The following is a 27,403-nucleotide window of genomic DNA, read 5'->3' as shown; positions in this document are numbered from 1 at the left end:
TTAAAACACGATCTTCGAGAATACTCTTTTTATATTTCAAAAAAAAAAACCTCTTTTTGAAACTAGGCGTAATATTTTAACCTAATATTATAATATTTTAATCTAAGACGAGACTCTTATTACTAAACTATTCCTACTCGGGAATCATGAAACGTCATAATATAATAAGTACCCATAGTTATAAGCTTGCACTCATACTGATGGTAGACTTTATATTAAGTCACTCATTTGTCTGAATGTTAACGTAGGTATTTACGATATAATTACGTAACTGTAATATCAGTTATCGCGATTCGAATAACACAAAGATTCTATGATTAATAAATTACATACATGAAAGTTACATAACGAAGTGTACACAGCATATGGTCTCGAATACAGGAAATTGTAACGTATTTTTTGTCCAACGTAATATTCTAAGGCTTTATGTTTTATCGCTTTGCTTTCTGACACAATAATTCCGCACCGAAATTGAATTTATAACATTAAATGGAAAGAAATGTACAAAAGTTTAAAGAAGAAATTTAATATAAATATCTGATTCTGGTACATATGAACGTCATTGAAAGGAAATTACAAAGGACCTCCGCATCTCGGTATCATTGAGCAGCGTCTCGTTTGACAGAACGTATAATAAGTCGGCAAGTACACGATTCTTATCATTCCCGCCGACAAAAGCAACAGTACCCTCCCCGAAGTATCGACAATAATGAGGAACCGGGAAAAAATTCTGTAGCGGAATGAAAAGCGCAAATTCGTCATTAGGCGGCGCTTTCCGCCATTGTTCTCGCTATCCCGCTCGCTCTTGTGTTAATTCGGACGTGCGCGAACGGGACGAAACTTGGTCCTGCGACCGGATTGTTCCTTTCTATGTTGGCGACATTGTTTTCGCTTTTATACTCGGCTGAATCAGGATTGTCTTGTCTGTTTGAATGGTCGGTGGCGCCCCTCCACGATATCGATGCGATGAATACAGCCTTCTATAAATGGGGGGAGACAAAGGGTTGGTCTCTTGAATCGAGTTGGGAGACAGGTCGTTCATGCTTTCGATTATATTGTATCGATCAAAGGCTTTGTCTCCGCAATGAGGGATGGTTAGAGCAAATTACTTTTCTCTTTTTGTCTCCCTGTCATAATAGTTGCGACTGAATGGCGCATTCAGTCTGTTTGTCGCCAAAATGTTTGGGATAACATTCGGTAACAATGCTGGATAGTAGTTCGATGCTATTCTCGTTTTAATTATATCGTAGTGTTTAAAAAAGATTAAATTCTAACAAAAAAATAAAGAGGGTTTTTATTTCAATTTAAAATTACGTTTTAATTTTTTATTTTATTGTATCTTAGCTTCTAAAACAATACTTTAAATATATAAATTAACTCCCAGGTGCAGAGTGGAAGCTTCTAACAGAAGATGAAAAGAGACCGTTCATCGATGAGGCCAAGAGGCTCAGGGCGATGCACATGAAGGAACATCCCGACTACAAGTACCGACCGCGGAGGAAACCCAAGACCCTGAGGAAGGAGGGATACCCCTACTCAATTCCCTACCCCAGTGTGCCCATGGACGCCTTAAGAGCTGGTAAGTCAATTTCAAACCCATTAAACCTTATGTTAAAATATAAATACTCTGAACTTTCGTCTATATATCAACAGTTTATACTTTAAAAAATAAACAGGAAGAAAAAGTAGATCTACGAAAAGATTAAAAACTGATTCTAAATGCTTGTGTTTGTGATCTTAAGAACAACGCAATTATTATATTTGCAATTTGTCTTTAATGCGTATTTAAAGGAGATTTTGCTTTAAATGTTGAGATGATTTTAAGTTTTAACGGTTAGAATTGTGAAAATTACAATTATAATTTAAAAAGGAATTAATGGGAATTAGCCTAGTAGCAATATTGTATGAAATCTCGCTTGTGACGTAAATAGTCCGAAGCTGGAGAAACTGCGAAGCACAACTTTGTAATACTAAAAACTGCCTTCGAAACAAGCTGAATCATCCGATATAAGTTATATGTATATTTGTTTTCATTTATTAGATAGATGGTTTTATCAATAATTGCATCAGACAAAACCGGTAGGCGTACCATACCATAATCTGTGACAAAAACAAAACACGACTCCATTAACAATGTTATATGAAATATTTTAATTCACTCCAATTTCTCAATACAATGTTACCGCGCATAGTGTTTTACGAACCTATCATTAGTGATCGTAAACTCACTTGTTGATGACGGTTTAACGTGATTGGTTGAAATAGCAGATAATATGTCGTATTTATTCTTCTTCCGTAAAATTAGAAATCGTAAAATTTTGGTATCCGAATTCGATTTTGATTTGCTATGATTACTTATATTTAAATTGGTTACACAATAATGAGTTTTATTTAAGAGGAAATCGTGTGGTTTTAAATCGAAGTTCGTGTTTACAATAAAGTACGCTGCAATGCAACTTGTCGTTAACAAATACATCTCTCCAGGAACCTATTTTATATGTTCTTGTAAATACATCACGAAGCTCGCAAAAGTCCGAATAAGTAAAATAATCTTTGTAGCATTTCTCTTACCTACATTTATCAGGTTTTTGCTAGATAATGATGGTCTGTGAAATATCTCACAAATAAAATAAAATGTATCCATATAAATAACTATATAAATATGTTCTTTCTTCTTCTTATTAATTTCTATCAGTATTTAATTCAATTTTGTATCGTACATTTGTTTAACGCAATATATAGATACTTAAAGTGTACTTAATATCTAACAAATAATTCCCTATTTATCACAGAGAGGAATCTTAAAGTTTTCTGAATGATTAACGCTGTATGTCATTGAGCTCTGATTTGGTTAGACGTGAACTGTGAAGCTATTTACCAGGTCATGCCCTTTGCAGACCTGGTCAGGGATAGAGCTATACAAATTGTTTGATACCATGAACTATGACATTGAGGATGATAAGAATTGTTAAGTAGTGACGACTTACCATCAGGTGGCCCATTTGCCCAAAACACTGAGTACGAAATGAATTATTAACACAAATTAAGCACATGAAAATGTAGTAGGTACTAAAGCTTGTCCAGGTTTTAACCTATAATCGTAGTTTGATATACAGGTGTTTTAATAACTGGAATATCTCTGCTCCATTCTTATGAACATAAAAAAAATAATTCCAGATCTGTATATAAATAAACAAACATATAAAAATACAATCGAATAGAGAAACTATTTTTTTTTGATGTATGTAAAAAATGGTACAGAGTTACATCAGAAACAAGTGTTACAAATTAAAATAACTCTGAAACTCCACGTTGAAGAAGCTGCGAACTTTATATGTTGCAGTAAAACGCTTACAATTTACACTGTACCTACCTACATACAGTCCAAAACTTCACCTTTGTTGAATTTACATTCGTGTAAATTATTTCCTACCTACTATAGGTACGAGGTATCGAAATATAAACGAAAATAAAAAGATCAAATCGTTAAACGATGACACTCGACGTCATTGATTTTATAACAGCGGTGGTACCGACACTTACCCAACAGTCATGCTTCGTTTGATACTATACTTATAATGCTTTAAAAGAAAAGTCTGTGACGCCTTTTTGGTTACTTTAACATATAATTGCTAAATCGAGGCACAACGCTTATAATATATATAAAACAAAAAAGCAAAACAATTCTAGATTACGACAATTCTCAAAGTTAAACGAATACTACATACTCGCCTTTGATTGGGTTTTATATTAATTATAAATAAACGATATTGAGTAAGATAGCCATTCACAATACAGTGTTCAATTAAACAAAAAGGTTTAATTAGTGATATTGATGTTTTTTTTTTCTTCTATCATTTTTTAAATCATTTTTTGTTTTATGCCATTATATAATATATGTCGTAAATATATTGTTGCATAAAGCGATGATTGCATTGTATTATCCAACTAATAATAAAATACCTATAATGGAATACTAGTTGTAACAACATTGTAGCACGTTAAAACGCATAGATAATTTTATTTCTTTAATAAATCAAATGCGTGCAAACTCGTGTGCCAGAAGCAAAACCTTCGTATCAGAGTATTTCAAGTAGTGGTCGCGTGTAAAGAGAGCACGGTCACTAGCCCCGCGACAAAAACGCCCGCGGTCACGATTTTTTTCCGTGACTTCTAAACTAAGTATTGGAGACAAGTTATAAAAAGTCTCATTGTAATGAACATTTATTATTATTGTTATAAAAGCAAGCCTTTTTCCTTATTCGATATTTACTAATAGGCTCGTGATTCGATTATAGCATCGACATTATAAGATATCGAATATAATCTATGTGACAAGTGCCGGTGGTGCAAAGCGTACTTTTCATTGAAGCCTCTTAAAAAAAATAGGTTTGTTTTGGTAGCGATTGTCTCGATAAAGTTTTGATTTGAAATATAGTTCAACTCGCCCATGTTCGAATTCGAAAATCGATTTTTCGGTAAAATTGCATTAGACATACGAATATAGATTTAAAACTGTTCTTGAAATAAATTGACCCAACGGTTGCACTAAGAGATTGCCCCCCGTCGCTCGTCACAAAAGATTCAAATATGAGACGCGTTCGAAAATAGAACGCATAGTTTAAACCTCCTTGACTGCTTTTGACAGTTGACAGTTTTCACTGTCAAAGTGGAGGCGACAATAGGAAAAACTAACCCTTACTCCGGGGTGCGTCAAATTTCGCTCTTACGCGGGGTTAGGCTGCTGACACGCGATTATGTTTATTGAAAGATGCCGCTTTTAAGGGATGTTATTGAATTTTAAGGGATGTTTTGTGGTATTGTAGGCACGGTATAAATAATGCTCTGTGTGCAATCATTCGAGCGTTTAGTACTGTGTTCAATGTTTAGGAGTATTAAAGTTTTATGGGAGCCTCGAAAGGCGTGGTAGTGAAGCTCAAACTAGGTGGATGTGATGGAGTTTTATAATTTGTAGAAAACAGGCTTAATATATTTTGCAGCCTCTTTTCATGTTTTAAGTGTTTGAACTATTTGACAGAAGCACACATAAATTCAGACAGATTAGGAATATTAATTTAATTAACTTCATGGCTTTATTTACACAAATATTTGCATGGATACATTAGGTATATACCTATAAAATAAAATAAAATATCGCTCAAAACCTGTGTCACCGTAGTTTCATCTTCACCAGTATAGAAATTGTCTAACTCAACCAGAGCGAGTTCCCGATCACGCGTCTGAATCCCTAAATAACAATTCTATGAAATAAATTTTCGCACTCAACAATTTAGTTTTATTCCTGCGGTTTAAATGTAGGCGTTGTCGACACGTGTAGACCTACCCTTAACTAAGGGTCGCGACACACGAAACCAAATAGCTTTTAACGTAATTACCACCGCGAATTTATGGTGGAATTAAAATGGGGTGAATTAAACACGGCTTTTAGATTGTAAAACAGTTTTATAGACTATGTGGACCGTAACTGTCCGTGATTTCGGACTATGTATAAATAACTTTTTTTTTCTGTTTCTTACTCTTTATAATAAATTTTATCTGTATGTTATTCACGGTCCAAATAAAAATGTACTCAATTCAAGAAGGTTTCTATATATGTGTGTATAAAACTTAACGAATACAGATGCTTTTTAAACATCCACGGCTATAATATAACATATTATTTGCGTAGTAAAGCTTAGCATATCCTATATTCCGTTTAACTATGTAGTAAGATCTGCTAATATAGAAAGAATATTTTTGATATAGTTACATACCCAATAATATGTAAATAATTATTTTTTAATGTTACCATTATTATTATTAAAACGGAAACAAATCAAAATCGTTTCATTTATACTTTTAAATCTGTATAAAAATACCTAATTTTTATTAGATTTTAACCGAAGATAGAGCAAGCAAGAAACAATTAATAATCAAATAAAAAAAAATACATTTTAATGTACATTATATTTTTAAAAAAACAATAGTTTGTTGAAAATCTATAAGTTCAAATATAAGAGGTCGTCGAGAGGTCTACTAAAGGGCTTAACACGCGGCGGTCACGTGCCCGCAAACAGGGTTGCGACACACTTAACGTCTCCGCCTACTGCCAATCGGGGGTAACGTTCGTGACATTAATTTAGACTAATGATCCTATTTTGGTTAAACGGAAAATAAGATTTTTATTACTAGCTTCCCGTCCAGACTCCGTCCGCGTGAAAAATAATTTTATTTACATCCCGATCGCAGTAGCACCATCTAGTGGTCTACTAAATACACACAAAAAATTGATCGACGTCGGAAAAATCGTTAAGGAAGAGTTCACTTACATAAGCACATAGAGAAAATTTATATAAAGATATATATCTTAGAATTTTGATCATAAAACATGAAAATGTCTTCCTGACCGCACGCAAACACTCAAAAACTTTAAGAAGAATTATGTTTAAACAAATAACCCACTTCTAGCACTCCACACATATTACACATAAAGCCTTAACATCAACAAAGCTATTCTACAAGATACAGTGATACAAAAACTAACTCGGAGCCATAGGCAGAACAAAATCAATAAGTAACGTTTATGCGATATTGACTATAATAATCATAATATTTCAAAGATGAAAGGATTAAATTAGCGTAACACAATTCGGTTTTCGACAATACACATTTGGGATAGGAATAATCGTACCGTATGCAAATGTTGATCTTGTTTTCAATTGGCTTTGACCAACTCGTCTATGTAGGTACCACCTAATCACCATATCCTACCGCCAAACAGCAATACTACCAAGTAAGCCAGTACTACCAACTGTAAGTAAAACCTTACTGTTTTTAAGCCAGTGTTACAGCAACGTATTAGTTCTAAACGTTGGAGACGCAAAGGTATGGTTAATATTTTTTTAAAGTGCCCACTTATCGGGTGGACCAATTGCCAATCTACAAACCAATTTCAAATAATTTTTTTTTATATATTTACAACAAACTAAAAGAATATTTAAAAAAATACTCATACCTCTCCTTGATTGCGTTGTAAATGTTACGACAACGAAACTCGAGGTCTAAATATATAAAGTAAAGACTTTTATAATTATGCTAATTACCTGCAAGATTCGGTCAAATATTACAATAGTTATTGTCCCCGTGATTGTATTCCGAGCTAACTTGTACAAGTTTACACAGATGATTAAACATATTCACGTACGAAAAATTTGTTTGTTTCGACTATTTGATTAGGGTTGCCTATTGAAATAATCTTTTTTTTTTTTCATTTATAAAGTGACAATGTATTGAAAACTTTATTGAAACTGTAAAGTAAAACATTAAATTTTAAATCAAAATAGCGTATTGGTTTCGTGGCTTTATGTGAAATGGTTTCTTTCAGTTAATTTTAAAAACTTAGGGAAAAAATCCCAATTAAGTATTTTTTTTTAATCAAGATCCAATAAAAAATATATTGATATCAAACAAAGATAAACTAAAAGATATCTTAAATTAAATTATTATAGGTAGATACATTAATAATAATTGAATGTAAATAATTCTAAATGATTATTAAATAATCTTTTCAGAGCTCACCTCGCATGAGACGGCTCAGTACTAGAATTATATTATTATTTCCACAAGTAGGAACAACTGAACACACAGCCATGTATTGTGACATACCGCATAATTGGGTTAACATTCGACATACTTAGTACATGTTAAGTTATGAAATTAACAAAAAAAAATAAATAACGTCTAGAAAGACTTAGGCCATTTGGATGAGCTATCACTTATCAGTTGTTTCGCAGCCAATTCGTGGTATAATATATTCTAGAATTATGGTTTAATATGTACCTCCAAGTTTTGTACAGTCGGCTCGTAAAAATAAAATAAAAAATTATTTATTCAATCAAACTCTTATATAAGCACTCTGTGGTTACATAAGTATTATCATTAAGAACTTGCAGTTCATGACATGGCTAGTATATAGCATGGAATATACAAATCAAAGCCTTATATATCAGTCGCTTTTAACATGAGATTTAAATTTAGACGAAGTAGTAGGCTGCTTCTGTAAAAAATATCAATAATAATAAGCAAGATCAACTCAAATGAGTGAGTTAATGAGCAATGGGTGAGTAAGTAGTAAAACAATCTTGTGTCTTTTTCTTTCGTATGACATTCAATTGTGACAGAAAAAGAGGAACCCTGATTCAACTTGACACCAGCTAAACGCTAAAATTAAAAAATAATAATTGAATAATAACTAAATAAATAAAAAAACAATAAAGTTGAAATGAAATATCATTAATTAGTAACTTATTTTTAATTTTTATTTGTGTCTATAATTAAGACTTTAAGGTTAATCATTCTTATGTACCTATATAAAGATATTTTTTTTTTTAATAGTCATAAAAAAAAAGATTTAGGTGATGTAATTTGTATTCAAAATCTTTGCTTAATTTTTATCGTAATTTTTATTATACCAATTGTTTCTTTAATTAACATGCTAATTGATATACAATTTATTATTATAATATATTATTGCATTAATAATCTAACAAGTAATTTACAACTATGTAAAAATTTGTCATTATCAAAATGGATTTTTATAAGTCATTTAAATTAAAATAACCTTTAGCATCGAACAAAAAAAGAAAATACGATATTATAATTTATAATTCTGTCCACGTCTTATATTCTTAATCGTGACGTAGGTTATAAAAATAATTTATTTAGTTTTAATTATTCTTTTTTCCCTGCCCGTGTTCCAATGTATATGTAATTGTAATTTGAAAGAGAACGATTCACGAGACAGTTATAAATTGAAAAAAAAGATACACTATTTTATTGAATAATCTACCAATATTTCAGATTCATTTACATGGGTAAAATTATGCGTTTAATAATATATAAAACTCGCATTTAGTGAAATGTCAAACTTACAATTGTTATTTCCAGTTCGCGTGTCATACGTAATAAATACAAGCCATCTCAGTCACCTTTCGTACCGTAAAAACTGTAGTTACATAATCCAAACAGCCATCTCCACTGTGCACAATAATACAAAATTACCGTTTCCATTTGGGTAATTTTATTCACGAGAGTTTGGGAACATTATTTTCAAGGCATACCGTATATTCTGCTAAGAATCTGACTTGTCGATATATAATCCTAAATACATTTGACTTAATAAGTTAATTTCTTCATCCAATATCTTATTACTCAATGAAATGCTCCATTTGATAAATCCTACATAGCAACGGCTATCGAACTGAGACCCCCCCCTCTCATATCAATACGCATTGAATAAAGAGATGTAGCTCATAGTTGTTACAAAGCAACGTTGAATTGTATTACTTTTTAAATCCTTGCTTTAAAAACAAACCTTGATACACTATTGCGTCATATGCAAACGAAAATAAATCACTGTATAAACTTATGTGAAGGTTCTTTCGATAATAAAGTAGTAAAATACGCTCAAATATTGTTTTGTATCAGTTTTTGTTATCGTTCTTAATACATGGACATAATCCAATAAATCGCTGCATCACGATTAGCATATTATACCAGTAGTTTGTTACTGAACGGAAGTGACCAATCGCGTGCGCTGCCGGAAGCCCCACCCCTGCGCCGAACTGCTTCCGGTCACGTGACGTCATTTACATGACAGTCGAGCGCGAGGCCCACGAGTGTGTGGACGCTCGATTTGTTGGGTCGGGAAATGACTTTTAGTTTTATGTTTCTGTGTCATCGTGTTAATATTGATAAATAGAAAAAATGTAATTAATGTCATTATTGCATTTAAGAATTAGTCTTTATAGGGCCTTGAAAATTATATAAATATCTATGTAGTTAATAAGATATCAAAATATAAATATAATCCAACAATACATTATTTTATTATCTTCTTACTGAAATTGGTAATACAATTTATTGATTCATTTTATTTATAATTTGGGTTGGTATAACAATATTTAGTTGGGGCTGTTAAAAACTTGTTCTTGTCATTATAATCCATATGCTGACCCGGTAGTTGCCTTTTAATTTAATTTGTCTTTTAAAACGATGACTTACAAATGCTTTAGCCTACTTAAATAATGTTTTTTGTAATGTCATATTTAGTTCGATGAACTAAATATGTTAAATAAGCCACCCTGATTACCACCACCCATAAACCATCACCGCTGCGTCACCAACCTTGGGAACTAAAAAAATGCTATGCCCATGTATAAAAGTGTAATATCAATTTATTTTAATTTTTTTGGCCCCAGTTGGCGAATGATCAAATGGGCTAACGGATGGCAAGTGGTGGTACCATTAGATATATATATTGGCGCCGTATGAAATTGCAACAATTTTTTATAGGTACAACCAACGCGTCACCAATCTTGGCAACTGAGATTCCTTGAGCATGTAGTGAAACTGGCTCATCCTTCAAACCGACACAACAATACTAAATATTACTGCTTGACGGTAGAATATCTGATAAATAGGTGGTACCTATCCAGACGGGCTTGCACAAAGCGCTACCAAGTAAAAAGTTCAGTAAATATCTTCAGATAAATAATGAAGCGTTGAATCATAAATGAAAGACAAATAAATCCGTGTGGTTTCCAATAATTTAGTGACACTTGCTCTGTCTTGTTGACTCTATATTTTTAACAAGGATCAGGTATAATTACAATTTTGCGTCAAAAAAACGAAGGGTCGGCGACCATTTAAAACTTGAGGCGGGTGATTTGCGAAACTGAGGCTAATCGATCAATTTAACCACAGTTTGTTAATTCGGATCGTGTATACAAGTAGGGTGTATCTATGATGTAGCATAAATAATGCCCCGTCACTTGGTAGAATACTCGTGGTTCTAATTTTGGATATCAACTTGAAAACGAAAATAAATAAGGATACCGGTAAAATGAATTAAGACAAAATAATCACGCAAATGCTCCTGAAACTTGCGCGAAGCTATTATGATTTTAAACAATATACTTTGTTAAGTGTAACATTGTTAAAGGTTTATTTATAATTTATATAAACTGCATCAATTTTAACAATGAAATCACTGAAGCCGTATCGACTCAGGTCACTCCCATTACCGTACCAAAAATAGCGAACGCAACAAAAAGTCAATTAATTCGCTCAATAAAGGGTTACTTACTATAGACGATGCCGCAAAAATGCTACATCAAAGGATTTTAATTAAACGCTTCAGACTTCGCCAAGAACGATGGCAAGTTTCTGTTTCGACTTTGTAAAGGGCCCGTGAGAGTGCTCGGTGAAATGTTCAAGTCAGTTTTATTCGATCGGTGTTTTCGCGGCCTTTTTTAAGATTAACCTTTCGGCTTTGATTAACGCTAGACTTAACTTACCCGTGTAATTATTGTACGTCTTTCAACTTGTTACCTCCAATAGCTTTGTGATTTTATAAATGGTATTTTTATTTTTAAAAGTTTTATGTGACGTTGAAAAAGTTTTTTCAAAGGGACACGGGTTTCCTGCTGAGTTTTACCGTTTTCCCTATTTTGATTAAGTGTGTTTCTATTAGGTATCTGAATTGATAATAGCGGTCACAAACCGTCTAACCGTTTCACGTCTTGTGTTCTATATCTCATAGTGCCTACTTTTAATGAGTTATAACGAATTAATCATATAATTTCCGAAGTCAACAATAAACTCTTCGGATTACAACGCAAGACATATTTTTACAATAAAGTAAGCTACTTTTCTATTACAAATAATAAACGATGCGAAAAACCTTAAGGATATTTTTTGTATCATGTCCGAACAAAAAACGTACACGAAACGCTTTTAGCGTTAAAGTAACGCCAAATCATCATATGGAAACATCTGAAGGCTAAAGAATGACTAGTTTTCCGTGAAATTTAACACATTGAAATATACAAAACGAGGGCTGAACGAAAATCCCTTTCTCCGTGTCGGACCTTTCTGAATCGATCTTGTATGCACAATACCTGGCTATATCCACGTATTAATATATTTTGTGGAAGGTCATTATGGACTTGAATGGGCGCCGGCAAAAATGGACGCATTGTAAGTGACTTAGGGTGGACGACGGATGAAATTACAGTTTATACTTTCAAGATTTCCGAAAGGTTTGTTTACGTTCGGTTTTTGAATTTCGACATTTGATGTTTCAGTAATTTTCATTCGTTGAAATTTTGTATCATCGTTTTGTCATGAATTTTCAAGGTTTGAATAGAAACCACTTATCATTAATTCTTCTTCCAAACTTTACTCTTCCGTGCAGCTGTCATCGGTTTAATTGGTCAGTATATATTATACTGTGACGTAATGTCTTACCGTCCAGTTGATTGGCGGTTTATAAATGAATACGATTTTCAAGCCACCGATGTTTATAGACTTCGGTCACTACTTACATGAATTAGGCCATTTATCTGACTGATTTCCCATATTAAATAGAAGGGGCCGTCTCTAGCCTTCAATAAATGTCTCCTTAAAAGTCATTTTACATTTCTTTACAGGTTAATTTAGGTATATAATTATTTTAATTTAATTTACTTAAAGGGCGAAGTGCAAATTTTTAATAGGGTACATCCTCTTGTTCGTGTATAAATTTATGGTTTTCCAAATCTCTCAATCAATAATATAATATAAAAGCTTCAATAATGATCTCTCAACAGATTTCCATTGACATCTATCTACACTCACCAAACGAGGTTTCATTATTTAGGATATGGTGCTGTCATTCTTAAAAAAAAATATTTAAAAAAAAAACACCGAGTCGAGCGTGTGTTGAAAATTAATAAAACTCTTGAAAAAGTCCGGGGAGAAAATCCATCGTTATTCACGCCAATACCAGACGAAGACATCAGAATACGGCGAGAGATGACAACGAATTTAATTATAAATATAATAAAAAAAAAATCTCCATCGGCCCTTCCAGAGCCACGCTATTCCCACAAGTCCACAATAGAACTGCTATGCGATTTTGAACTCAATTCCGTTACAATACAGCGCCTGTCGTATTATAAAGCTTTCGAATAAGATTTGTGCGCTTTATAATATGTTGTAGGTCCGATTGACGTCACTACAATGAGGGTGTCTCATATATTTTTTATTTAAAATTGGAATCTTTTGCGCGGGAAGACATGGAGTGTTCGATTACGTAACGACATCGCGATTGCTGTCACAGATTATGTTAACGCGTTAATACATTAATAATTCAAATTTTCAAAACATTATTTGATGACAACATATTTAATTAAATTACATTCATCGTAAATTGCGTCTATGAATTTATAATTAACATGGAATGAGTGCTGCGGAGCGCAATTAATCAAACTATTAAATTATTTTTTGAATGATATCCGGATAACATTTAAATTAATCGTATAGTATACTGTAGTAAATACTTACCAGTTTCGTGTATTAAGATACTTAACATATTTAAAGAGAAAAGTAAAAATGAATGTTGTGAAATATATCTAATTTAATTTAATTCGCGAACGACACAAAAGAGTTTCGTAAATTGATATTAGATATTATCTGTGACGGTACCGATTTAAAAAATATATAAATGAAGCAAACATTCGTCTTCGTTTTTTTTTCTTTTATCAGTCTACACTCATCGTTTTTATGTAAATAAATACATTACTGAGTTGTTACTTTCTTAACATATATTTAGGCGCCATATTTGAGTCGTATATTATATGTTAATATAGGACATTTTTTTCTGTATTTTCTTTAATTATATAGATAGGCGGACGGGTAAATAGACCACATAATATTAAGCGGTCACCATCGCCCATTGACATTAACACCATCGCCAATGCGCCACCAACCGTGGGAACTAAGACGATACGTCCCTTGTGCTTGTAGTTACACTGGCTCACTCACTCTTCAAACCGGAATACAACAATACTTAGCCTTATGACGATAGAATATATGATGAGTGGGTGGTACCTACCCAGGTGGGCTTGCACTAAACCCTACCACCAAGTGAAATGATAATACCTGTATTTATTAGTTATATGATTTTAACGTCATTATTTTTTAAATTTGAATACAATATTTGTTCGAACAATGTAGCGTTATTGTGTATCTGTGATATCGAATTCATTATTCAAAATAGTTGAATAGGTTCAGACTCTATATTCAACTTAACACCTCAGTCATCAGTGTGCAAGTGGCCTCCGTAATGGACAGAGGTCTATTGAGTCCGGCTCGGCACATTCATAATGGCGGGCAGGGAACTCCGATTTGAGCACCAATTAATTATTTCATTGTGCCACGAATAATCCAACGGCCCTCGAGTGCTGTTAACTGACGGTCAGTTCCTTAGAGGTGTTTATTAAATGCGCCTTAGTTTGGGGTTAGTTCCGTTACGGGATGAAATATGGGTGGTTATCTTTCAGCTGTTAATTGTGTTGAATTGAAATGGCTTAGATATTTATGTCTTTTACTGTTACTAATATTTATGGACGCAAGAGTGAAATTCCAAGTCTAATTTGAATGCAAAGTTTGATGTAACGTTTCGGTGAAACATATCTGACGCAAATAAATTTACTTCGTTTTATTTTGGTTCTATTATTTAGCATATAATGTCAGTTTAAATTATAATATATAGATATACACTTGAAAGTCGTAACAATAGTTTGGTCTTGGGTTGAAGAATGAGTGGATGAATGTACAGACAGAAGAGAAACAAATCGTACAATACAGTTGGCGGAATGTTTGCAACTAGTTGTGGCCACCGGCGTAGCGTTTTAGCTGTTGGTCGTCAGTAGTGAGGTATAAGGGGTTCCAACTTGTTTCATATCTAATTTTATTGTTTTCGGTTTGAGACAGGTAGACCGACTAAAACTAAAATGCGTATTCCCCTTTTATAATGTATCGTTTTTTTTTTTTTGGAACAATGCTACTTTAGAGTGGACTGGCAAAAGTCGTCACGTGAGGAAGAGGCCTTATACTATATTTAGTCCAGGCGACATTTCCTTTCTGTATTATATACTTATTTTATTGATTAGTTATTGTTTTATTTTACAAATAATTTTAATGACAATTTTATTTCTCTTCGTTTAATTATTCAAATACATTCTTAATTGATTGCATTGTCTGTTATTTAATACATAGTATATAGCGAATACATAATATATAGTTTTCAAGTTAAGCAATTATGTATTACTTATTTTTTTTTTTTGGTTTGAATGCTCTACTCAGGTATCTATCAGTACATAATCTGAGGAAATCCCCAAGAATTTCATTGCAAGGCTTTATCCGGTCCTATCGGGCTATATTGTGTGATCGCATAGTTTTCAAATATTGATTTCGACGGAGACGGGGAGAAAGACTTCCTTCGTGATTTAAAAATATTGTATTGTGTTGTATAATATGATGTAGGTATATTATGGTTACATATGTATACTAATACGTGGTACGGCCGGTACAAATATTTTGGGCTTTTGGTTTGATCCGGAGTTTGGAAGTTAGCAATACACGGGTTACACTTAAAGCCGTTGGTCATACGTACGAACACTTCATGATGAGAAAAGAGCGCATCTTAATTTCCACACACCTATTGATTTATAGTTTGTACTACACAGTTATTAATGTATAAGTATTTGTGAAATTGTATAAGGATTGCAGTGTATTATGTTTCTACAGGAATGGCCGGTGGTGGTATGACACAAGCGATGGGCGGCTACTACGGCGCAGCATACGGGCCGCTCGGAGCCAGCATGGCAGCTGCCGCCGCTGCAGCTGCACAACAGAATGCCATATCGGCGGCACTTACACCAAATGCTCAGGTTAATATTACACTATTTATATCATTTTTAATCGCGTGATAATTTTTTGTTTTATAGTTTTAATACCTATACTTTATTCAAGGACTCTTAGTTAGTAAGTTAAATGAGTTCCATATAGAATGTTTATTCTATAGAGAAGTCCGTGCCAAAATCTTAGTACTTAGGTACTCTGTGTCCTTAAAAATATATACCTAGGTTTAGATCTATTCACTCTTGAAGACAGTGAGGGACAGGCGTGCTTACAAGATTTATTAGTATGCGTGAGATGACTAATTCAAGAATAACCAAAAAAATCTAATTTTTATATGATATGTTAACTCTAATATGATCATCAATTTAGAAGTAATAGCTTAATGTAGATAAAAATATTTACCTAAACAAAAAGATATAAGAAAGCAAGCGAACGGATACCTACTTATTAAGTAAGCATAACACTAAATGTTTATAAGTTCATGTCACAAAACTGTTAATAATCATTAATAAACATCATATTATTATACATATTATTTTAGTTCTGAAATAAACATTAAGAATTTAACATAATATCACAACTTTATAACATATAATAAATATGAAATTAAAAGACGGCGCAATAACCGAGTAATATGCGTAAACGAATCCTCATCATCATCCTAATATCCTCGAAACATAAACAGACAAATTATTTTCAAAATTCGAAAATGACCGTTAAAACCGGTAATCAAATTCAATTTATACGTAAAAAATCATACATCCCTTTTAATAAGACGTCGAAATTCGAAAATTATAAAACCGTTAAAAACATGTGATCTAATAAGTTCCAATTATGAAATAAAAAATAACACGCGTGTAATGAAGCGGCAATGAGTTTACTCTTTGCATTAGCGAATTTGGATGTTGTAAAAAAAATAATTCGATACGCCTACCGAACCCAACACCGTGAAAACTGATTCGTAACGTGCCCATATGTTGTAAAAAAGTATATGAAGGCGGTAGCTTAATTATTTAATTTAATTTTAGGCGGCAGATCTCGAAGGCCTTCGTCTAAATTAAGTAGAAAAAGTTGGGGGGTTTTCTTTCAAGAATTTGTTAGAAGCGGCACGCAGTTAGGAAGTTTATGTCAGTAAAGTACATTATAGTAAATGGATATGAACAAGGTTGAGTTAATAAATAAAAACATTAGAAGCTTATAATACTTGGCTTACTTAGGATAACAAATTAATTGGGAAAAGTCGGTTCATTGGAAACTATATATATGAATAATTATACAAATAGTTTTAACATAAATTCATAAACGTTACGTGTGAAAATAATCACGATAATTACAATTAAATAAACTTACAGGTATGGAGGGAGCTAACTTTCAAAACTCTTCTCTCTCAGCAATTTTACACACGCCATAAAAGTTGAGCGCTGACGGTTTTAATAAATTTAAATGTTACTTAGTACCTACTTATCGAATGTTTATTTTAAAGCGTTTACAAAATGCCATTCAATATAAATCAAGCGCTAACGGTTAACGCTACAGGAGCTATAATGAACAATGTGTACTATATCTGTACAAATATTATAAATGCGAAAATTATAACTTTGTCTGCTGCTCTTTCGCGGCCAAATCATTGAACGGAATTTGATGAAATTTGGTATAAATCAAAGACATTACTAACCATTTTATGCCTAACGATTAATTGACTTCTAACTAAAACACTTCTGCTGTTTACGTGACGACTAATGTATCAGTTGCAAGAACAAACAGTTCACACTTGTCCCGTCGAGTCTGAATATAAATCGGATCAATCTGCGGATATACTTAATGTTAGGGCTTTGTGCAAGCGCGGCTGGGTAGGTACTTAGACATCATATATTCTACCGCTAAGCAACAATACTGTTTTTGTTGTGTTCCGGTTTGAAAGATTGAGGCAATACAACTACAAGGGACAATCACATCTCAGTTCTCATCATAGTTGAAGGGCAATGAAAGGAATCGTTAAAATGTTGGCGCCTATATCCATGGTCATTGGTTACCATAAGATACCTATACTATAAAAAGAGCCCAGATAATACTAAAACCTTATTCGAAACTCTGCATTCGACCGGTATAAATTTAATGTATTTTGGTTTAATAGTTTTTCAGTCAGGCGTTAAATAAAACGTCTCCACCTTCATTAGTAAAGATGTAACCGCCACGTTAAATTACATAATATACGACTTAATGCTATTATAGTAGCGATTATTGAATACTAGTTGAAAACCCGGCGTCGCTCGGATACACACATTCTGAACGCACCCGTAAATGTCAAACATGGCCGCCCGTTGAACTGTCATGTCATTGAATTCATGGACTTCATATCGAACTATCTCTATTATACGAATTTTGTGCATATATGTTACCGACTCTAAAACCATTATTTAACGATCTACGAGTATAATAGGTTTCGATCGGTTCAATAGTAGACCTGCACGAAATTTTAATACAGATAATAATATTTAAATTAAAAGTTGAACAAACATAAGATTATTTTATAACAAAACATAGCGTTACTATTGACATCTCAATTTATATATACTTGGAGATACTATCAAAGTAATTAAGTCGAACTATCCCCCACATTGTAAAGCGCCTTCACACCAAACGCGATGTAATCCGATGCAAGGGTACCATCCCCCGCTAATTATTTTGTGACGACTCACCGCTCCCGACCGTAAACAATGGTGAGTGGGGGTTGGTACGGTGAGATTACCATTCGTTCCATAGGGACACCATGAGACGTGGGGCGTATTGGTTTATAGGTTTTTTATAATTTAATTACTTCCATAACTTAGATAAATGGTGAATTGTGTACGAAATTTTAATTAAATAAGATGCACCTATGTCATACTTCTTGTTTGAACTTTCCATTAATTCCATTAATTGCCAACAATTGCCATAATTTATAATTATTATTAATGGCAATTGAGATCGAAAGTTAAACTTTGTATCGAATACATAGTAAATTCTTACAATATCTTATTGTATAAATTATTATTATTATGTTTTAATTCGAAAACCTTTATTATTAATGGCATAGTAATCCTTTTTACAAACAAATGGAAAACAAAATATACTTGTTAATAATTTATATTATTAACAATAACCAACAAATATAAAATATCCCACTCCAAATACTCTGAAATCTATAATAATATTATTACACCGACCGACCCCCAACACTAGTAGGAACAAAAATTAAGATCACTTTATTAACTAGACATTTCTATGAAAAAAAATTGCAAAGACAAATGTCAATGACCCTATTATTTTGGGCTTGTTTTAATTGTATCTTTTTGTTGTTTAATCTTATATCTTGAATTATGGCCACCCTATTCAATAACGCGGACGAGATGAAGTTGTATTAAGGATATGAATCAAGATAGATACCTGTTTGTTCAATTGTCGAAGTATTAAGTGATTTCGTTTATTATATTCGATACGATTTATACGTATCCCATAATAAGGATGTTGCTTCCGGCACCGAGCAGGTTTTCTAAGCTGGCTTACTGATTAGAATCAAACGTTAGAAATAGATTAAGTTTAAAAAGAATAGTCTTATGAAGTAATACTTGGATTACATGAAAATTTATGAAAATACATAGTTTTAAAGAATTTATTCTGTATTTACTTATATTTATTAAAAATAAAAGATTGAGTAGGGGATTAATAAGTATTTGTATTATTACATGAGTATCTATTATTCAATTAATTTTTTTATTCATATCTAGGGAGTCCCATTGAAACGCGTTGATTAAATAAGGGCTGCGTTGCCTGAGATACAAATCGGAATTCGTTAACTTTTCTTAATAGTAGTTTTTTCTTTTAAATTACATTCAATTTTATTTAGTCTTTCAATTGAATAAATAATGATTAAAATGTTTGATTTACTAATACTACTGTACTTTTTGGTAGGGTTTTAAGCAATTATTACCCGCCTAGGTAGATACCACCCACTCATTAGATATCTACTGCCACACAGTAATACCTACTTAGTATCGTTGTGTCCTGGTCTAAATGAGCTAGTGTAACAAGATCAAGGGACATAATATCTTAGCCGCCCGAGATCGGTGGGGCATTGGCGATGTAAGAAATAATTAATATATTACAGTGCCTATTTATTTCTTATTTATTTTCCTGTCCGCCTCCCTATATTATAAAATAATATATATATTTATCGCCTAATGCGTCAATACCTTGTTGCATATAAAAAAAAAAGAACGCGCGATCACTTGTCACAGAGGCTTAGGTTAACTTTTGGCGCGAAGTTTGGGCGCTTCGGACATACTATTTCTGACTCGTAGAAAATATGCCGTTATAGTTGGTTTTAATCATTAATAATTATTAATTTAAAGTAATTAATGTTACTGTTGATTGTTACTTGTTATTAAAAGGTCGGATATTTATTAGTCTGTTCTTTGTAATAAGTCATTTTCACTTCTGGTCGGTAAGAATTTCTGTACGACAAATATTTCATATTCATTCTCTCCGTAGCTTTTCTATAAAAACTTACATGTAAGTTGATTTAAAGGACACGCTTATTCACCATAGATTGCAATCTAGTATTTAACGCATCAATGTCAACTGCAGATTAAACATCAGGGGAAGATCGAGGAGGTCCAGGGAAGGGAGGATAGGGGAGTTTAATTGCTCAAGTTTGTGTGTCAAATAGAGATTTAATCGATTACGTTTTATAGGGTTGATTTTGTACCAATACTGATTGAACTTTATATAGGGACTTTAAGTACTTCGTGGTACTTTAAAAGTTTTGATACCACTTTATTAAAATAATAAGACTATATATTTAGCTGTGGTATTTCGCTCTATGGGGTTCACGTGCCCACAGTGCTCTTTTAAAAAAGATTCTAGTCCAAGTAACTTCGATACAACTTTCCATTTTCAGTAAAATGTATTTTACAATTAAACTTGATATAAAAACTAATGTTAGGCTGCCTATATGATAACGGAAAATGAGTTACTTCTAGATGACTCTTTTCGGTACTTTCTACATTTAGAAACGGTGTAACTTTATATTTAATTTATCTTGTATAATTACAAATCAATGATTATACGACCTTATTTGATTTAAGTATATTTTAAATTATGATTTATGAGTAGTGTATTGAGAGGTAACGGTTAGTTAATTAGTATAAAAACATTGAGAACATAATTTTCTACCTAACTCCAGTCGTACAAAGAAGGCATATACGAGTAACAATTCCCCCTTAATCGTATACCTACCTAATAGTCCACCAATCTATACATTATCATTTACGTAATAGATGACCGATCCATCAGGATCATTGTGCTACCTTAATAGACTCCGGGCTGTAGTGAAACGCATTTTTTCGATTAACGTGTCGAATCGAACCCCAAACTCGGTTGAAAACAATATAATCAGCTACCATTCAACGCGTGGTATCAACATGTGGACTATTTGGGCAGCGCAGACATTAGACAAGACATAAATAATAAATAAATATAATATATTCAATACGAATATCTCTTTAAAACTAATGAAGTTGACATTTACAGACGATTTTTATAATATTTAAATAGGTACAATTATTGAATTTCTTAACCTACTTCAGACATAATTTCACTGACACTGAGTTATGAATAAATTGACTTGTATTATTATTAAGGAGTCGAAACAAGCTTCACTTTAAAAAAAAAATCTAATAAAATTAGACTTCATTTCCAGATCAAAGAATGACAGAAGTGAAAGCTTGTAATAGACAATATGGAACAAAAAAAAATATGTTTATAAATAAATTTGCGTAAATCGAAACCAGCGCATGTATTGTCTGTTGTCTGCGTCCTCTTCGGCCGATATTAAAAATGGTGATAGTGCATTTTCGCGGGCAGGTATGGAACCGTTTTAACGAACCATTGTGATTTTCGTATTTTATTATCTTGATCGATGATTTATATAGTTTGGTTTATTGAGCTTTCACGTTTAATATGCCGGTAAAATGGAAAATAAAATCGTAAATCTAATACTAAAAAAAAAAAAAAACTATACGATATTTTTAATCTATAATGCCTTGCAACATTACTTTTATTTGAACAACTTCCATTCCATTTTCAAAATTAGAATCGAATTAAAAGAAATAAATTATACAAAACTTAATGTACAAGTGACGTTCATCTTTAACCGAAAGCAAAGCCATTATATTTGGTATCGATAAGTCAATTGTCGTTGATTTGGGTACTACGACAATAAATAATTATTATTGTAAATGTATTTATTAATTACATGAAAAGTAAAATAAACTAACTCATAAATTATCATAGCCGAGTCGCTTTAACACCGAATACTAAAATACCATAGTCTTCATCAAAAGTATTTTCACCATATAAATATTAATAGATCTAAAGAGGTTTTATTTAATTCATAAATAAATAATAAATTTAAATATTATTTATACAATACATATCAATATATCATAGACTATTTACAAAACATAGTTATTGGAAGAACTCTTACAAGTGTAATAAAATACAGGCGAAGTGAGGTCCAAGGGCCGTAAACCCGAAGCTTGATGTCGCGGTGTCCGGCTAATCCTGATTTAGCGTGCTCCGTGCTCGCCGGCGTACGTTATGCGTTAACTCGGACGACACACGAACGCTTATATCGGAGAACTAGATGGAATTATACGAGAATAAATATTTCTTATATTAATAGAGAACATCAATGTTTATTTGTACAAACATTTATTTAAAAATAATTTTTTTGTTTGTTTTCTTTGGAGTGTCGTGTGTAAGTCCACACATTTCAATTTTCCATTATTATATTTTGTGATATATAAATATAACACTCGTGCAAATCAATACATCTAAGATAAATTAAATTATTTAGTCTCTAACACGTTACATGCATAAACTTTGCACGTAAATTTGACTTTGACACTTTGCTCTTTTCTCCCACCCAATGTCAATAATGTTTAATTAATAAAAATATTGAATATTTGATTATTTAGTTGATCTTATTACGCATATAAAAAGATTTTTAGTGTTAAGTTTTTGAGTCTGAAATTAAAATGCAACTAAATTAAAAAGTACCTAACTAAAATGATACAAAGAGCTACAGAGCGGCGAGATCCGTGTGTATATTTTCCTCACAATATTGTGTACGACTCACTTCATTAAAAAATTTAAAACTCCGAAGTATTATACGAACGCTTTGTTACGTTAGATTTGTGTGTCTGCCCGTTTGAAGCACAATACGCTGTTTTCATGTCCATTTATATATCATACGATTCTCATTCACATCACATCGGCTTAAGGTTCTATTTTAAGTGACAATGCAGTGTCATAAACTGTATTTAATTTTCAGTGATTCGATTTATTTGTGGATAGATCACATATTATAATCGGCTTATGAAATCAATAGAGGTGCTGATTTGTCAATATTTTGACTTGTTATGTTTATAATAACATAGACGAGTGAGGGAATTAATTGTTTTGTAATATATTGCTCGCCTACGCGTTTGACAGTGTCAAATTCAAATCAATATTACGCCGGCGATTTTTTTTTTGTTACACATTTTTAAATAATTCTGAAAACGGTTTTGTTTAAATATGCGATTGAAAATCTGTTCTGTCTGTTTGTAACCTCATCGTGGATAAACAACGAAACCAATCCGAATAGCAAATATACAAGTAAAATAAATTTTACGTGGATAAAGTCCCAGGGAATATATAATTATATGCTAAATATAATCATATTAAGATTATTAAAATATTGGTCTTTATTTAAACGTTTTTGTGTAAGGTGAATTGAAGGGTAGGTGAAGCCGTGCGACTGTCACTATACTTACGACGAAGATAGCAGTGACTTACTACTTTAGTCCTTTTAACGCGAAAGCGTGAACGCAGCATTATATATTTACATGATTCTGTGCGTGATCGAATTTATATTTGATTCTGATTTACGGCATCACGCTTCATTTATTTTCGATCTTTCAAATTATATTTTTACAATGAATATAACACGTAAGGGTATGCTGATAACAACCAATTGACTCTGAGATTGTAAATCCTTTGCAAAGGCATAAAAATCCTTCTTGGACAAGGTGTTCGTTCTAATATAAAATATCGCAGATTTTTAAATTTGCCAAATAAATTTAATTCTTGCAAAACAGTCGTCACCCGCGTCTTAGGAAGGGGGTTCGTAGGCTTAGATATGAAATAGCAGCCTATGTCCTTAGGGTTCAAGTTTGCCATAAAAAAAATCATCAAATTCGATTCAGTGTTTTAGCCATAAAAGCGTAACAGACAGATAGACTATCACATTTATAATATACTTATATTTATGGTATGCATAAGACGTGCTATTTACAAGGTTATACGTATGAAAAGAATCCGGAAAGTTGGTATTTGTTGATTTTCAGTTAAAAATTTAATTATTTAGAAACTGTATTATTTGTTACTGAGTTACCTGCCAGTTTGTCTCGGTAGAATCTATATTCTGAGCAAGTGGTAGATTTACGTCCTAGTAGTAATATGAGGATTTAAAAATGCTCGTAAATTAAATTCAACAAAGTATTTTTAGTTGCATTTTACAGATTGCATTTGATTAACGGGGATATACGAATTGTAGAACAATTTTATTAAGGCTGTATTCTAGCTAACCAATCATTTTGATTACAGATGGGCTCGACGATGGACATGTCCAAGTACTCAATCGAGGATAAGTATAGGAGCTACAGCATGTATCCTGATCCATCGCGGGGATACCTCGATTCCGCCGCGCTCTCCAAAGCCTACATGTATATGGATCAGCAACAACAACGCTCCTACCCAATGGACATCAGTAAGATGTACTCGGATGCTTCAGTCGCCATGGCTGGACTCACTTCAACGGTTAATTCAGCGTCCAGCTTATCCCCAAGGTCCCCTGCTGAATCCCCAGACACCCAAAAGACTCAGGATCGCGTTGAAGGCAGCTCCTCGTCAGGGTCGAATCCGTCCCCATCTTTACCCTACTACCAAACCTCGTCCAGTCTCCTCATGCCCCAGTATCCGGGTCAGTATCCCCAAAGCACGCAAGGCGGGCCAGAATTTCGGAGGCCGTTGACTGTCATATTCTGACCTGATGTTTAATTCGAGAATTTGAATACGAATTTCGAATGTTGATTTTGAGATTTTTTTTGCTGTAAATAGGTAGTAGCTATTCAGCCTACACTTTTTCTGATTTAAGAATCTAATTAAGTGTTAAATATATAACGTATATTGTTAATTGTTTTTTTATTTTTTATTTCGCGACAAAATTTTATAAAATCACACGCACACACTTGTGTTTACGATATGTGACGATTTCTAAAGTTCCTTGATTTCATTTATAGTTTTAGATTATAATATTGTAATTTTAGAACATTGATGAAAGCTTTTAATAGTATATTTTTATGTAAATATAACAAAAAATATATTTAAGGGATTATAAGTGTTTATGCCATCAAATACGATTTGTAAAACATATAACTATTTGTTAAATGGTACAGTTGAAATATTTGAATGGTTCTTGTAAGATGTTGTTACAAGTATCCGAACGTTTTGATCAGTCATGAGCACTTAAAATTGTTGGTAATTTAAAAAAGTCCAAGCTACAACGACTACGTATATAATTATTATAATTTAAATACTGTATATAGACGAATATTCTAGCCTTAAGAAAAATAGGAACTAATGTTTGTTAATATTAAAATTATTATAAAAAATCGATATTTTTTTCAGTAGGCTGCTTTTATCCAGATCTTTAGACTGATTTATTTTAAATTGTAGTTAAACAGAAACGCTTTGAACTATTTTGTTTTGATTTACAATTAATATTGTAAAATAAATTTATATTAATGTTTCGTTATAAGTAGATCGAAAATAGACAAAATATTTTTTCCATTACGATTAATAAAAATGACGCAAAGGTTCAACGTTGCATTTAATATAAGATGCCATAAGTTTCTTTTTTAATGAACATAGTAACTAAATGTAATACCATGATTCTTTAATTGATATACTTTTTGTATTCTGTTAAACATTGTTATTAAAAATATATAGAAATAAATACTATAAGAAAAATAATTTTAAATTACCCAAGTTTGGGATAAATATACCAACTACAGTTGCAAAAATGTAATGCTATTTTTGGCTGTATTCCATTTTATGACAAAATTAGTGTTGCCATTAAAATATTTTTAACACATTATGAAATAAATCATGACTCAAATATTGTTGGATATTTTTTTAAATCATTTAATTATTCTCGAATTAAAATGAATTTATTTAAAATTGGAACGTAAAAAAAACTTTTAATCGTGTCAAATTAATTTATTTTACGACCAGTTAGTTTTCAATACGAAATATCAAAACATACCCAACCAGTGACTTCCTGATGTATCGTTCTATGTAAATTATTTATAGACTTAATTCTGTATAGCGATATGATGTGTACAATGAGACTTAGAATATATAATTATTGAAAAATTACGTAATTACAATAAATCTTTGAAAAATCGCAATCTTTCGTTTAATTTTTACATTACGTTTATGTACAAATTATTTAATAGTTGTAGTGTTGCCTTCATGTTTTTGATTTGCCTACAATTTGGCATTTAGTACATTTTTTTTTTTTTAATTAGATATGTGCCGGGGCTCCCGTTTGGATTGAAGCTATTTTTCACTGTTTTAAAAAAAAGATAGAGAATCAATAAAAATTAACGTCAAGATATAAATTTTTATTTAAAATCCCAAGAGAATTAAAACAGTAAAAGAATAAGTTTTAATAATTTTATATTAATATTAAAACGTATTTAATGGACAGAAAAGGAAAAAGAGGAATCGGTCGCCTCGAGGTAAAGCTTACTGTGAGCCGCGAAAAAAAGGCTTCGTTCCAAAATTGAAACCAAGAACATTATAAGAACAAGTATTCGTGTTAAGTATTTTTCATATAATACATACATGTTCTAAATTGTAACCTTTTTTACATGAGAAAGGCAAATTCATTAATGATTAACTTGATGATTAAGTTCCCCAAAGGACTAACCAAACACCGTCATAACCAGCCACGAGATCTAGAATATGTTGTGCCCGTAAGAACCTTTTAACTATAATATAGTTATATAGCGAGTTTATGTATGACAGTAATACGGGTGATGAGTAGGTGGTACCGCAGATAAAATGCAACGGAGAAAGGTTTTATTAACAAAATTAAAGCAATTCCCCCAACATGGGTACCATTGGTAATAATAAATAAAATAATTTCAGTAGAATCGGGTATCCATGAAACATTATTAGCTAGTAATCAGTCATAATCTCGCGTTACCAAAACTATCCAGACCAAAATTCTTACCTAACCTAATAAACAATTATTAAATATCATACTTATTTAAGTTGTTATTATTTTTCAGAAACATGATTTGTGCTAACAATTTTTCCGTTCATTGAATCAGATTTTTCTTTGAATTAGGACAACAACTTTTGATTTATATGTTTGCTTATGCCCTTAATATACTAATTATTAACTTATTTTCCCCTTCCCACCTTTATTTTACTATCAGCCCTCAACTCAAAGGTTACCTGGGAAAGACCGCTGCTGTAGTGATAAGGACATCTGTTGCAC

At 32.1% G+C, this 27,403-nt stretch overlaps 1 protein-coding gene across 1 annotated transcript in view; it reads left to right on the top strand.

Moving 5' to 3' along the window:
* Positions 1–26,303, top strand: part of LOC113395835 (transcription factor Sox-21) — a 47,271-nt gene extending 20,968 nt beyond the window's left edge. The window contains exons 3-5 of the mRNA XM_026633539.2: positions 1,385–1,579; positions 15,634–15,776; positions 24,439–26,303. Of these exons, the coding sequence (XP_026489324.1) occupies positions 1,385–1,579; positions 15,634–15,776; positions 24,439–24,879 (779 nt within the window). The 3' untranslated portion in view covers positions 24,880–26,303. The remainder of the gene's footprint in view (positions 1–1,384; positions 1,580–15,633; positions 15,777–24,438) is intronic.
* Positions 26,304–27,403: the final 1,100 nt, after the last annotated feature.

This window comes from Vanessa tameamea, chromosome 4 (assembly GCF_037043105.1).
Source record: "Vanessa tameamea isolate UH-Manoa-2023 chromosome 4, ilVanTame1 primary haplotype, whole genome shotgun sequence".
Classification (NCBI taxonomy): domain Eukaryota; kingdom Metazoa; phylum Arthropoda; class Insecta; order Lepidoptera; family Nymphalidae; genus Vanessa; species Vanessa tameamea.
Note: the sequence above shows the minus strand (reverse complement) of the source record. Positions and strands in the feature narration are given on the sequence as shown.